Here is a 14,873-nt window from a genome sequence, read left to right as displayed (position 1 = left end):
AGTGTCTGGCCTTACATTTAGGTCTTTAATCCATTTTGAGCTTATTTTTGTGTATGGTGTTAGGGAGTGATCTAATCTCATACTTTTACATGTCCCTATCCAGTTTTCCCAGCACCACTTATTGAAGAGACTGTCCTTTCTCCACTGTACATTCCTACCTCCTTTATCAAAGATAAGGTGACCATATGTGCGTGGGTTTATCTCTGGGCTTTCTATCCTGTTCCATTGATCTATCTTTCTGTTTTTGTGCCAGTATCATACTGTCTTGATTACTGTAGCTTTGTAGTATAGTCTGAAGTCAAGGAGCCTGATTCCTCCAGCTCCATTTTTCGCTCTCAAGATTGCTTTGGCTATTCGGGGTCTTTTGTGTTTCCATACAAATTGTGAAATTTTTTGCTCTAGTTCTGTGAAAAATGCCAGTGGTAGTTTGATAGGGATTGCATTGAATCTGTAGATTGCTTTGGGTAGTAGAGTCATTTTCACAATGTTGATTCTTCCAATCCAAGAACATGGTACATCTCTCCATCTATTTGTATCATCTTTAATTTCTTTCATCAGTGTCTTATAATTTTCTGCATACAGGTCTTTTGTCTCCTTAGGTAAGTTTATTCCTAGATATTTTATTATTTATGTTGCAATGGTAAATGGGAGTGTTTTCTTGATTTCACTTTCAGATTTTTCATCATTAGTATATAGGAATGCCAGAGATTTCTGTGCATTAATTTTGTATCCTGCAACTTTACCAAATTCATTGATTAGCTCTAGTAGTTTTCTGGTAGCATCTTTAGGATTCTCTATGTATAGTATCATGTCATCTGCAAACAGTGACAGCTTTACTTCTTCTTTTCCGATTTGGATTCCTTTTATTTCCTTTTCTTCTCTGATTGCTGTGGCTAAAACTTCCAAAACTAGGTTGAATAAGAGTGGTGAGAGTGGGCAACCTTGTCTTGTTCCTGATCTTAGTGGAAATGGTTTCAGTTATTCACCATTGAGGACGATGCTGGCTGTGGGTTTGTCATATATGGCCTTTATTATGTTGAGGAAAGTTCCCTCTATGCCTACTTTCTGCAGGGTTTTTATCATAAATGGGTGTTGAATTTTGTCGAAAGCTATCTCTGCATCTATTGAGATGATCATATGGTTTTTCTCCTTCAATTTGTTAATATGGTGTATCACGTTGATTGATTTGCATATATTGAAGAATACTTGCATTCCTGGAATAAACCCCACTTGATCATGGTGTATGATCCTTTTAATGTGCTGTTGGATTCTGTTTGCTAGTATTTTGTTGAGGATTTTTGCATCTATGTTCATCAGTGATATTGGCCTGTAGTTTTCTTTCTTTGTGACATCCTTGTCTGGCTTTGGTATCAAGGTGATGGTGGCCTCGTAGAATGAGTTTGGGAGTGTTCCTCCCTCTGCTATATTTTGGAAGAGTTTGAGAAAGATAGGTGTTAGCTCTTCTCTAAATGCTTGATAGAATTCACCTGTGAAGCCATCTGGTCCTGGGCTTTTGTTTGTTGGAAGATTTTTTATCACAGTTTCAATTTCAGTGCTTGTGATTGGTCTGTTCATATTTTCTATTTCTTCCTGATTCAGTCTTGGCAGGTTGTGCATTTCTAAGAATTTGTCCATTTCTTCCAGGTTGTCCATTTTATTGGCATAGAGTTGCTTGTAGTAATCTCTCATGATCTTTTGTATTTCTGCAGTGTCAGTTGTTACTTCTCCTTTTTCATTTCTAATTCTATTGATTTGAGTCTTCTCCCTTTTTTTCTTGATGAGTCTGGCTAATGGTTTATTAATTTTGTTTATCTTCTCAAAGAACCAGCTTTTAGTTTTATTGATCTTTGCTATCGTTTCCTTCATTTCTTTTTCATTTATTTCTGATCTGATTTTTATGATTTCTTTCCTTCTGCTAACTTTGGGATGTTTTTGTTCTTCTTTCTCTAATTGCTTTAGGTGCAAGGTTAGGTTGTTTATTCGAGATGTTTCCTGTTTCTTAAGGTGGGATTGTATTGCTATAAACTTCCCCCTTAGAACTGCTTTTGCTGCATCCCATAGGTTTTGGGCCGTCGTGTCTCCATTGTCAATTGTTTCTAGGTATTTTTTAATTTCCCCTTTGATTTCTTCAGTGATCACTTTGTTATTAAGTAGTGTATTGTTTAGCCTCCATGTGTTTGTATCTTTTACAGCTCTTTTCCTGTAATTGATATCTAGTCTCATAGCATTGTGGTCGGAAAAGATACTTGATACAATTTCAATTTTCTTAAATTTACCAAGGCTTGATTTGTGACCCAAGATAGGATCTATCCTGGAGAATGTTCCATGAGCACTTGAGAAAAATGTGTATTCTGTTGTTTTTGGATGGAATGTCCTATAAATATCAATTAAGTCCATCTTGTTTAATGTATCATTTAAAGCTTGTGTTTCCTTATTTATTTTCATTTTGGATGATCTGTCCATTGGTGAAAGTGGGGTGTTAAAGTCCCCTACTATGATTGTGTTACTGTCGATTTCTCCTTTTATGGCTGTTAGTATTTGCCTTATGTATTGAGGTGCTCCTATGTTGGGTGCATAAATATTTACAATTGTTATATCTTCTTCTTGGCTCGATCCCTTGATCATTATGTAGTGTCCTTCTTTGTCTCTTCTAGTAGTCTTTATTTTAAAGTCTATTTTGTCTGATATGAGAATTGCTACTCCAGCTTTCTTTTGGTTTCCATTTGCATGGAATATCTTTTTCCATCCCCTTACTTTCAGTCTGTATGTGTCTCTAGGTCTGAAGTGGGTCTCTTGTAGACAGCATATATATGGGTCTTGTTTTTGTATCCATTCAGCCAATCTGTGTCTTTTGGTGGGAGCATTTAGTCCATTTACATTTAAGGTAATTATCGATATGTATGTTCCTATTCCCATTTTCTTAATTGTTTTGGGTTCGTTATTGTAGGTCTTTTCCTTCTGTTGTGTTTCTTGCCTAGAGAAGTTCCTTTAGCATTTGTTGTAAAGCTGGTTTGGTGGTGCTGAACTCTCTCAGCTTTTGCTTGTCTGTAAACGTTTTAATTTCTCCATCAAATCTGAATGAGATCCTTGCTGGGTAGAGTAATCTTGGTTGCATGTTTTTCTCTTTCATCACTTTAATTATGTCCTGCCACTCCCTTCTGGCTTGTAGAGTTTCTGCTGAGAGATCAGCTGTTATCCTGATGGGGATTCCCTTGTGTGTTATTTGTTGTTTTTGCCTTGCTGCTTTTAATATGATTTCTTTGTGTTTAATTTTTGACAGTTTGATTAATATGTGTCTTGGCGTATTTCTCCTTGGATTTATTCTGTATGGGACTCTCTGTGCCTCCTGGACTTGAGTAACTATTTCCTTTCCCATATTAGGGAAGCTTTCAACTATAATCTCTTCAAATATTTTCTCAGTCCCTTTCTTTTTCTCTTCTTCTTCTGGAACCCCTATAATTCGAATGTTGGTGCGTTTAATGTTGTCCCAGAGGTCTCTGAGACTGTCCTCTGTTCTTTTCATTCTTTTTTCTTTATTCTGCTCTGCAACAGTTATTTCCACTATTTTATCTTCCACCTCACTTATCCGTTCTTCTGCCTCAGTTATTCTGCTATTGATCCCATCTAGAGTATTTTGTATTTCATGTATTGTGTTTTTAATCGATGCTTGATTCATCTTTAGTTCTTCTAGGTCCTTGTTAACTGTTTCTTGCATTTTGTCTATTCTATTTCCAAGATTTTGGATCTTGGAAATAGAATCTTGGATCATCTTTACCATCATTATTCTGAATTCTTTTTCAGGTAGACTGCCTATTACCTCTTCATTTGTTAGGTCTGGTGGGTTTTTATCTTGCTCCTTCTCCTGCTGTGTGTTTTTCTGTCTTCTCATTTTGCTTATGTTACTGTGTTTGGGGTCTCCTTTTTGCAGGCTGCAGGTTCGTAGTTCCCGTTGTTTTTGGTGTCTGTCCCCAGTGGCTAAGGTTGGTTTAGTGGGTTGTGTAGGCTTCCTGCTGGAGGGGACTAGTGCCTGTGTTCTGGTGGGTGAGGCTGGATCTTGTCTTTCTGGTGGGCAGGTCCACGTCTGGTGGTGTGTTTTGGGGTGTCTGTGGACTTTTTATGATTTTAGGCAGCCTCTCTACTAATGGGTGGTGTTGTGTTCCTGTCTTGCTAGTTGTTTGGCATAGGGTGTCCAGCAGTGTAGCTTGCTGGTCGTTGAGTGAAGCTGGGTGCTGGTGTTGAGATGGAGATCTCTGGAAGATTTTCGCCGTTTGATATTATGTGGAGCTGGGAGGTCTCTTGTGGACCAGTGTCCTGAAGTTGGCTCTCCCACCTCAGAGGCACAGCAGTGACTCCGGGCTCCTCAATTTGGGATGATTTTTTGTCCATTCATGTATTCCACAGATGCAGGGTACATCAAGTTGATTGTGGAGCTTTAATCCGCTGCTTCTGAGGCTGCTGGGAGAGGTTTCCCTTTCTCTTCTTTGTTCTCACAGCTCCTGGGTCTCAGCTTTGGATTTGGCCCCGCCTCTGCGTGTAGGTCGCTGGAGGGCGTCTGTTCTTCGCTCAGACAGGACAGGGTTAAAGGAGCAGCCTCTTCGGGGACTCTGGCTCACTCAGGCTGGGTGGGAGGGAGGGGCACGGAGTGCGGGGCGAGCCTGCAGCGGCAGAGGTTGGCATGATGTTGCACCAGCCCGAGGCGCGCCGTGCGTTCTCCCAGGGAAGCCGCCCCTGGATCCCGGGACCCCGGCAGTGGCGGGCTGCACAGGCTCCCGGAAGGGCGGTGTAGACAGTGACCTGCGCTCGCATACAGGCTTCTTGGCGGCGGCAGCAGCAGCCCCAGCGTCCCACGCCCATCACTGGGCTCCGCGCTTTCAGTCGTGACTCGCTCCCGTCTGTGGAGCCCCTTTAAGCAGCGCTCTTAATCCCCTCTCCTCGCGCACCAGGAAACCAAGAGGGAAGAAAAAGTCTCTTGCCTCTTCGGCAGCTCCAGCGTTTTCCCGGACTCCCTGCCGGCTAGCTGTGGCTCATTAGCCCCCTTCCGGCTGAGTTCTCGCCGCCAGCCCCAGTCCTCTCCCTGCGCTCTGACCGAAGCCCGAGCCTCAGCTTCCAGCGCCGCCCGCCCCGGCGGGCGAGCAGACAAGCCTCTCGGGCTGGTGAGTGCCGCTCGGCACCGATCCTCTGTGCGGGAATCTCTCCGCTTTGCCCTACCCAGGTATGTGGGGAGTTTCTTGCCTTTTGGGAGGTCTGGGGTCTTCTGCCAGCATTCAGTAGGTGTTGTGTAGGAGTTGTTCCACGTGTAGCTGTATTTTTGGTGTATCCGTGGGGAGGACGGTAATCTCCGCGTCTTACTCTTCCGCCATCTTACCCGGAAGTCTGCCCATAGCAGCATTATTTACAATAGCCAAGACATGGAAACAACCTAAGCCTCTATCAACAGGTAATGGATAAAAAAGTTGTGGTATACATGTACAATGGAATAAAAACTGAGAAAATCCTGCCATTTTCGACAACATGGGTGGATCTTGAGGACATTACATTAAGTGAGATAAGTCAGACAGAGAAAGACAAATACTGTATGATCTCACCTATTTGTGGAACCTAAAATCAAAACAAATGCCTAGAAAAGGTGATCAGATTTGTGGTTACCAGAGGCAGGAGACTAGTGAGGGTGAGGTAGAACTGGAGAAAGGTGGTCAAAAGTGACAAACTTCCAGTTATAAGATAAATAAGTACTAGGGATGTCATGTACAGCATGACGACGACTACAGTGAACACAGCTCTAACACAGCCCTGTTACATGTGAAAGGTGTTAAGAGAGTAAATCCTGAGAGTTCACATCACAGGGAAAAATTTTTTTCTTTTTGTTTTGCTTTCTCTTTTTACTGTATCTCTAGGAGATGATGGATGCTATCTAAACTTATGGAAGCAATCATTTCACAGCAAATATAAGCCAAACCATTACACTGTACACTTTAAAGTTATACAGTCATATACGTCAATTTTATCTCAATAAAACTGGGAAAATAAATTTTAAAAAGTTATGGGTGGTACCATGTAAGAGTTCTTCAGTACCTTAAAATTCCCTCCTTTTTTTTAATTCTGATATGGAAATCTCAATTCTAACTCAAACTTGCATCATAGACGAACCCCTTCTTTTTCACAGGGAAAAATTGTGATTTGAAAGAATCTTCTTCGGTATTAATGGAAAGACTTGTTCTTCATGATTGGGGTCAATAAGTGATATTCTGATGAATGTCCTTACCTGGCTTGAAAGGTTCTTGACTTGTTGGGCATGAATGATCTCCGGAGTATCAACCACAGAAGTGAAATTGGCTTTTTCCATTTCTGCTGATTGCTTATACTTAACCTGCAAAAGGACATCCAATAGTTGGGTAAATGTTTACAATGTGCACATTTGTTGGCTTAGTTTGACTAAGAAGTGATTAATATTTCTTATCCAAAAGGGTTCATTCATTTGCTAGCCAACATTTTTTCCCTATTGTGTCTATAGCTTTATGCTAAAGAGTGAGATTCAGAAAGAAAGGTTGAGTCCTAGCTGTTGGAAGACTTACTATCTAGTTGGGGGCGGGGGCAGGGTGTCATTGGGTAGGGTATGGGAAAGCAGAAGGAGAGAGATAATCAACAGATAGTAAGGCATCAATTGTTTACAGAAGAGCTAGGAGAAGCACAGATGAAAGCAGCCCTGGCAAAGGGCCCCTGATCCTTTCATCAGATGGATTCCACCATGTGGATATTTAGGGATGCCACTATATGTGTTTAACTGTAATTGATCAACAAGTAAGACAACAGAAGGACAACACTGTGTCCTTGTAATCACAGCTACTTTTTTTGTTGAAAGACTGACATGGAACAGTAACGCTGACCTGACTGGCAATATCTGTAGCATTCCTGGCTCTGAGGAAGTCGGGAGTTTCATTGGCCATGGCATTCAGGCCTCTTCCTTTGACTTCCAGCTCCAGGTCTCTCTTATATTCTTTCTATAGAAGCATTAAAAAAAAAAATGTGCAGAGTGAATACAGATCCACATAACATGCCACCTCAATTGCTGATGTCACCTTCACCTTTCCCTGTGGCAGGATGGAGTGGTGACAACAGCAGACCACTTTAGGAAACTATTCTACTCATGCCAGGCCTCCTTTGGAATGCTTTTTAGCATTCTCTATTAGAAAATTAAAGTATAAAAGCACATTTTAAATCTGGTTTGGTATGTAAAGGATTATACTTAGGTGCCCACCACTCCAGTGTGGTGCCTTTATTTAAATGGGCACAACAAATGTATCAAGGTTAAATCAAATAATATTAGATAAATAACAGGTTACAATAGCCACTATAGAAACAGACTGTTATAATATCAACACATCCAAAATCGAGATATTTTATTTAATGGTTAATAATCATGTTGAATATGGAATCTGAAATTCAGAAACTCTCTTTTTATTGCTTTCTGGTTTTTTTATGCAACTTGGCTAAGAAGGAGAAGATGCTGGGTTGATTTTGTGCATGCAGTTGGTTGTGTGCCCACCTCATTGAGGATCTGAGTGGCGTTCTTTGCTCTTAGCATGTCTGGCGTATCTTCCATTTCACTGAGACCCTTCCCACGGATGCTTTCCTCTAGATCTTTCCTGTACTCTTTCTATGGCACAAAATACAAGCAACAATGCTGACAAGAAAGCCTGGATTATTCCTCTTTGGTGAAGAGCCAAAACAAAACAAAAAATCCTTCTAATTTTAAAGAGTTACAGTTTAGTAAATAAAAATACGAATAAAGGCAGGGTATAAGCTTCATCAGTTAATGTTCAGTATCAAATAAGAAATTAGAAATTAATAGAATGCTGAGGTAAGCACATTTTATTAGGTATTCAATTAAAAAATTAGAAGAATTAACATGGGTAATAGATTAGGGGGTAGTACCAAACACATGTGAACCCAACTTGAAACCTGAAAAGTTAGGTAGTAATGAAAATGGTAGAAGGAACACGTTGATGAGTGTCATTAGTGCAATTATTTGGATCAGGAGGGAAAGAAAAGACCAAGTAGGCACTACCTCGCTGGCTATTTTGGTTGCATATTTGACGTGTGATAAAGCTGGCGTGACCTCCAGGCCAATCAGGTTTCTGCCTTTAATGGACTCTTCATAATCTTTCTTATATTCTTTCTAAAGTGAGTAGGAAGGAAAGACAAGTTAAGAATGTTTATTACCATTTCTTTCTCAATCCTAGGAAGAAAATAATTATATTTTCCTTCTGTGTATGGCCTCTTAACTTGATCTTAGTTCTGCTAATGGTCACACATTTGAAACATGCCTGATTGTTCTGGAAATACTCTGTGTAGAGCAAATGGCCCAAGGAAACTCAGAGGCTGAGGAACTTTGGTGGCCTCTCATTCGTCTGTCTGCCGCTGTGATGGGGGCTGGCCCTCTGAAAGTGAAAGGTTGGATGTGCCACCAAGACTCTCAGTCCACTGTCATCTCTCCTGATGACATTTTTCTGAAGGCAACAAAAGATTTTACTTCTGAATTAGAAGTGACTCAAGGGGGAAAAAAACCAAAAACACCCCAGAGGAAGGGGAACCTGAGGGCACCAAATGCAAATTTGGCCTTTTTCATAATCATGACTATTATTTTAAGTCACTGAACAGATAAGGTGAATAATGTAGCACAGACAAGTTCTCAGGCTTTGCTCACTGTTGAGAGGAAGGGCCATGACCTCCCCCATCTCCTCTCCAATCCCTGGATGAGGCTGTCTTACTGGGAGGCTTGGAATAGATGTTGGAACTTGATTTTTGTCATTTTTAATTTTGACAGAATTTTACATTTATCGAAGAGTATCAAGAATAGTACAAGGAACTCCCATAGATGCTTTACCCAGATTCAGCAATTGTTTGAAACCCTTCAAAATTTTTCATTATTTGGCATTCTACACACCAGGAAGCTCCCCAAAATGTTACTTTTATTAAAAAACATTTATCTTTATGGTTGGAGATATGCCCATGGAGGGGAGGCAAAAAGAAATCCAAAATAAGCCTGTTTCCCAATGAAAACAGACTTTCTAAGATTCAAAATAAGATCCATTCTTCTCTATTATTGCTTAAAAATTAAAATTATTTTAGATGCCTCTGCTTACATTTCTAAAATAGGAAATATGTCATGTTGACTTGATATTTTGATAAAAATCCTGATTAAAAGAAAAAAGTCTTCCTTTTTGGGACTGGAGGCTTCCTATTAAGAGATGAGCAATTCAAAGCCAACAGTAGGTCTGCACAGAGAGAACTTTTCATTCAAAGAAAAATTTATGTTATGTTCAAAATAATTTGTTTAAATGTTAGGAACAGTTTTCTATGTTCTAGTTCTATGAAAAGGATAGTTGAAATAAAACATATATGGTAAATGTTTACTATTCATATCATTTCTTTTTATAATGGAACCACAGGATTTGTGAGATGGAAAGGATTTTAGTCATCACATTTTAAAGAGTCCCATCATCCACAACTTTGTGATAACAACAGGCTGGATACTTCTGTGGGTAGAGCTTGTTTTCATCAGCTTGATGGTGTATTTGCTGTGTGGTGGGTTTGTGCAGGACTTACCCCACTCTGCATCTGCTGAGACTCTTTGGCAGTGATGTAGGTTGGTGTTTCAAAGTCCAACATGGGCTTTCCTCGTTCCTTTTCGTACTTTTCTTTGTATTTCACCTAGTCATGAAAAGCTTTATGAGATATGTCTTCTCTGGCCAATTTGAAGACAGACACCAGTTTAGCAATAGTATTTTTAATTGATACATTATGTCCAGTGGGTGGTATCTCATTGCCACTCAAAACAGTTTCCTGTTGTGATTCAGATCCAGTAGCTTTTTGTTTTGGCCCGGTGGGAGAACATTATTACTGTTTGCAAGGCATGGTCAGGATTTGTGTTCAATTCAAGGAGACAAAGGAATCACTGCAGAAGAATCAGCTAAGAGAAGCTTTGAGGCAAGAAAGTGCCTGGGGAAACCGCCCATAGATAAGGTTGGCCAAGATTTGATGTGTGTAGATGTGAACATTTTAGCCAGAGCCTCAGCCAATATTTCTGATAAAAATCTCCAGTTTTTCTTTCATAAGAACTTTTATGAGGGACCTGGGGTCTTGATTTAATAGATAATGCATACAGCTTTAATTATATATCAATAACTCAATTGAGGTCATAACTGGTCACATATTCAGTGCTGCCAATATAGATTGGTTTAAAAATGAAATCCAGTTGACTAGTTGTTGACTGACTTACTAACAAACCTGTCATTCTCAAAAAGACCCCCAAGGCTATTTTACAAATACAATCTCCTTATCCTCATCACATGTGGCCAGGAATGGGGGGAGCCTATAGATATTCCTAATTTACACAGGAGACATTGAAAGACAGAGAGACAGAAGCCTGTTTCACACAGCATCTTGATAGCAAAGCTCAATCTCAGCTCTATTGCTTGTGACAACACATTAAAATAGAGGCCCGGTCAATAGATGAATGGATAAAGAAGATGTGGCACATATATACAATGGAATATTACTCAGCCATAAAAAGGAACAAAACTGAGTTATTTGTAGTGAGGTCATAGAGACTGTCATACAGAGTGAAGTAAGTCAGAAAGAGAAAAACAAATACCGTATGCTAACACATATATATGGAATCTTTTAGATTCCATATAAAGAAAAGAAAAGAAAAAAAGACAAAAAAAAGAAAAGAAAAAAAAAATGGTCAGAAGAACCTAGGGGCAAGACGGGAATAAAGACACAGACCTACTAGAGAATGGACTTGAGGATATGGAGAGGGGGAAAGGGAAGCTGTGACAAAGTGAGAGAGTGTCATGGACATATATACACTACCAAATGTAAAACAGATAGCTAGTGGGAAGCAGCCGCATAGCACAGGGAGATCAGCTTGGTGCTTTGTGACCACCTAGAGGGCTGGGATAGGGAGGGTGGGAGGGAGAAGCAAGAGGGAAGAGATATGGGGATATATGTATATATAGCTGACTCACTCTGTTATAAAGCAGAAACTAACACCATTGTAAAGCAATTATACTCCAATAAAGATGTTAAAAAAATAAAAAATAAATAAAAAGTAAAAAATATATATATGAAAGGGATGATGTAGGTATTTTTAAATAAAATAAACACATTTTCAAAAAAATAATAAAATAAAATAAAATAAATAAAATAAAATAAAATAAAAGAGGCCCGAGATCATGGGCTGCTTTACAGATGACAGGAGAGCATTTCTAGTAATTTAGACCTCTTGGTTAATGCCCAATGGGGGACCTAAATAGTGTTGAATTTGTGATATAGAAGGTCATGTGACAGCAAGCTCCTTCTCTAAGTTCTTTCCTCTGAGAATCTTAATTATTTCACAAATTTGGCACACACGCAGAGACTCTACTTCAGTGGTGACCTGAGCATGTCACTCCCCTGCTCCAAAGGCTCCCTATCATCCTTAGTAATATTTTCTAAGGGGTCTGTCTCCCTTGTGATGTAATCTTTATGCTACCAGTCCCTGTCAGTAACCTGAATAACACATATTGCATGTCTATGCACTATTTCTCCAATGTATGTTGACACTGCTATCATTCATAACATAAACATTTGTTTCAACATGTTGCTAAATTCAAAGCCCCTAATATCTTTGGGTATTTTCTCAAGCAATGGTTATTACGACTATAACTACCATCCTTGGGGGGTAGGGATGGAATCCATGAAAAATTTTGACATTGTAGAAGAATGTGCAGCAAAAAAGTCAGTCTTGGTCAACTTACTACACTCTGTAATTCTGTGGCCTCTTTTAGATGAAGCTGCTCCAGATTGTCGGGTATTGTGTGGTAGTGGCCTTTACTCTTCTCATAGTTTTTCTTGTACTGGTACTGAGGGGAAGGTGGCAAAAAAGGCACATTGATGGCAAAGCTGCTCAGCATTCCTATTTTTCCTCTTTACATTAGATATTTACACAGCAACAGTACCAAGACCAAATTAAAATTAGCAAACACTACATAGGGAGGTTAAGAAAATGTTTTAAAAGGATGAAGATCCACATTCAGTATTGTCAGTTAATACAAGGATGTAAACACTTAGGTTATATGGCTTATTCAAAGTACGTTTTAAGGTGCAAAGTTAAAAGTGAAAGAAACTATTCCAAATGGTAAGTCTATGTTTTTAGAAGGGGAAAAGGGAGTGGTTAATTGAAAAAAAGTTTAAATAGCCCCAAAATAGAAGCATTTTAATATTCTGAGAGGTGTTATAGTCAGTGGAGAACTGGTAGATTAATGTTGTAATTTGGAAGAATGCACTCAGAGAACAGGAGAGCTTTCTAATAAATATAGTGCCTCAGTAGCAGAGGAGATGCAAGTGACCTCAGAGAAGGAATTTAGTTGAAAATGGGTGAAACAAGCTGTTTCTGGAGCAAATGATTGAGCTTACAGAACTGGCGAGTTGGCTTGTATTCAAGACATGATTCATTATCAAAGATTCCTTCATGTCAGTCACAGGTTTGTGAAGTTTCTTCAAGTCAGCCTTATACTTAACCTGTACAACAGTAAGGGAAAAAAGGAAATCACATAAATAGGAAATGGAAAATGGTATTAATGGAAACCACAATAAGATGTCCCATCCTGAAACAAGTGCTGGGGTTGGTGGTGAAAAACCATACCTCATTCACAACAGCCAGAAAGTGGAAACAATTCAAGTGTCCATCGACAGACAAAGGGATAAACACAGTGTGATGTAAACATACAATGGACTATTATTCAACCATAAGAAAGAATGAAGTTCTGACACATGCTACAGCATGGATGAACCTTGAAAACATTATGGTAAATGAAGTAAGCCAGACAAAAAAAAGGACAAATACTGTATGACTCCACTTACATGAAATCTCTAATAGGCAAATTCATAGGGACAGAAAGTAGATTAGAGGTTACCAGGGATTGGTGGGAGGGGGAAATGGAGAGTTATTGCTTAATAGTTATAGAGTTTGTGTTTGGGGTGATGAAAAAGTTTTGGAAATAATAGTGGTAGTTGGACAACATTGTGAATGTAATTAATGCCACCAAATTACATATTTAAAAATAGTTAAAATGGCAAATTTCACATATATTTTACCACAGTTAAACAAACACATACCTCACTTGTGAGATTATTAGCATCTTTCATGGTTTTGAAGAGCTGGCTGTCTTTTGGGTTGTATTTTGGTGTCTTGCCCTTCTCTTTGTTGAAATTTTCTCGGTATTTAACCTAACAGCAAATGCAAAAATCCAAATTATTCCTGAGCATCAATTAATCTGACTGAGGAATGGAGGAAATGTAAATGCAAAAGAGTATGTGCTACACATAAAGGGGTCATATAATTTATTATCCAAATTAGGACATTTTTAAGAGTAAAAGCACTATTAATGATTATGTTGGGACAACAGGCAATTGAGAATAAGATTAAGTGATACAGTATTTGTTTTGCTCATTTTTATATTACCCAGAGGTATGAAAGATATTCACCTTTTTTTGATGCAGAATAAAAATGCATGGGAAAAGGCTTCAGGCTAAATTCAGAGAAGTGATCTAATATATTTGATTCAGAGCATTTTGGTCCTCTTAACTAGCAAAACCAAAAGCACTTTAGGTCTATTGCCAGGAGTTCCAAGAGGCTTTATAAATGATCAAGAAGGGTGAGAAGTAAGGAATCTATTAAATCAGGAGATTTATTGTTATGTACTTTGGCTACATCATTTTAATTTTTTTTTAATTGGCAAAAAAATTGGCATAACTTCCGAGTAAAAGAAGCACAGAATTTGGGGGTTAATGGCTTCGGTATGATTTCAGGCTAGAAGAAGGAAAGAAGTGAGATAACTTTAGCATAATGAGAAAAATAAGGTTAAATATACTTGCAGGATACATAAAAGTAAGAATACACAAAGGACAAAATAACTTCAATTTAAAAAATAAGCGCAATGCCTGGCACTAATAGTTGCTCAATAAATGTGATCTGATTGATGAAAGAAAGAGACAGTCATAATGCCTAGGTAAAATAGCTAAAGATGACGATTTACTTATAGGGATATTCAACAGAATAAACTGAAAGTGACAGAAACATTTCCTTATTTAAAAACAGACTGATGCCTTTGTCACTAGGATTAATCCAGAAGTAGAACTCTACTAGTTACTCACTCTAGGAATAAAGAAAAATGAGCTATTTCTAGAAGTTAGCCAGCTAAAAGGGCAATATTTGATGCTCCGGGACACCTAGAGTTTCTGTTATTGGTAAGATGAAAGACTCGCTCATTCAAAGTTAGCACACCAGGATCTGGTCACCAGATATTTCACACTGTAGGCATTTAAAATCAGTACCCCTCATGCTTCATCACTTTACTTCCCCACAACTTTACACATCCAGCACAACAGGAACAAAAGGAGAGACCACTCAAATGCTAAGAACAATGAAATCTGCCACATCAGAGAAAAAGCATTCACAGTGCTGAGACTCATTTATTTTGAATAAATCTCCAGTGGAAATGTGTAGACAAAATAAGCATGCAGAACAGTACAGCATGATGCAGGCACACAGAGTCAGACACACAATGGAGGAAGCAGAAAACATAATAGAAAAACACAATGTGAATAAATGCTACAATGGCTCTTCTCTGAAAGGAAGTTCACTCCCCAAACAAAGAAATGCAAAGCCTGCTAAGGAAAGTCAGAGGTGGTGAGTTGTCTGAACCAAGAGAAAACTCTTCCGAAGGATATAGAAACCCATGAGATTAAGGCTGATCCCAAGAGCAGTGAAACACAGAAAAAGCAAAGTAAACTAGATGTGCAGAGTCAGACTGGGGAAGGAAAGATGC

General features: G+C 38.9%; 1 protein-coding gene across 1 annotated transcript in view; it reads right to left on the bottom strand.

Moving 5' to 3' along the window:
* Positions 1 to 14,873, bottom strand: part of NEB (nebulin) — a 289,834-nt gene that overhangs the window by 24,036 nt on the left and 250,925 nt on the right. The window contains exons 141-148 of the mRNA XM_081243154.1: positions 13,162 to 13,272; positions 12,460 to 12,564; positions 11,802 to 11,906; positions 9,607 to 9,711; positions 8,066 to 8,176; positions 7,544 to 7,654; positions 6,885 to 6,998; positions 6,263 to 6,367 (exon numbers count right to left, since the gene is read on the bottom strand). Coding sequence (XP_081099280.1) covers positions 6,263 to 6,367; positions 6,885 to 6,998; positions 7,544 to 7,654; positions 8,066 to 8,176; positions 9,607 to 9,711; positions 11,802 to 11,906; positions 12,460 to 12,564; positions 13,162 to 13,272 — 867 coding nt within the window. The remainder of the gene's footprint in view (positions 1 to 6,262; positions 6,368 to 6,884; positions 6,999 to 7,543; positions 7,655 to 8,065; positions 8,177 to 9,606; positions 9,712 to 11,801; positions 11,907 to 12,459; positions 12,565 to 13,161; positions 13,273 to 14,873) is intronic.

The sequence above is a fragment of the Mesoplodon bidens genome (assembly GCF_964165515.1).
Source record: "Mesoplodon bidens genome assembly, chromosome: 8".
NCBI lineage: Eukaryota > Metazoa > Chordata > Mammalia > Artiodactyla > Ziphiidae > Mesoplodon > Mesoplodon bidens.
The sequence above is the reverse complement of the archived record's forward strand: the minus strand, read 5'-3'. Positions and strand labels throughout refer to the sequence as shown.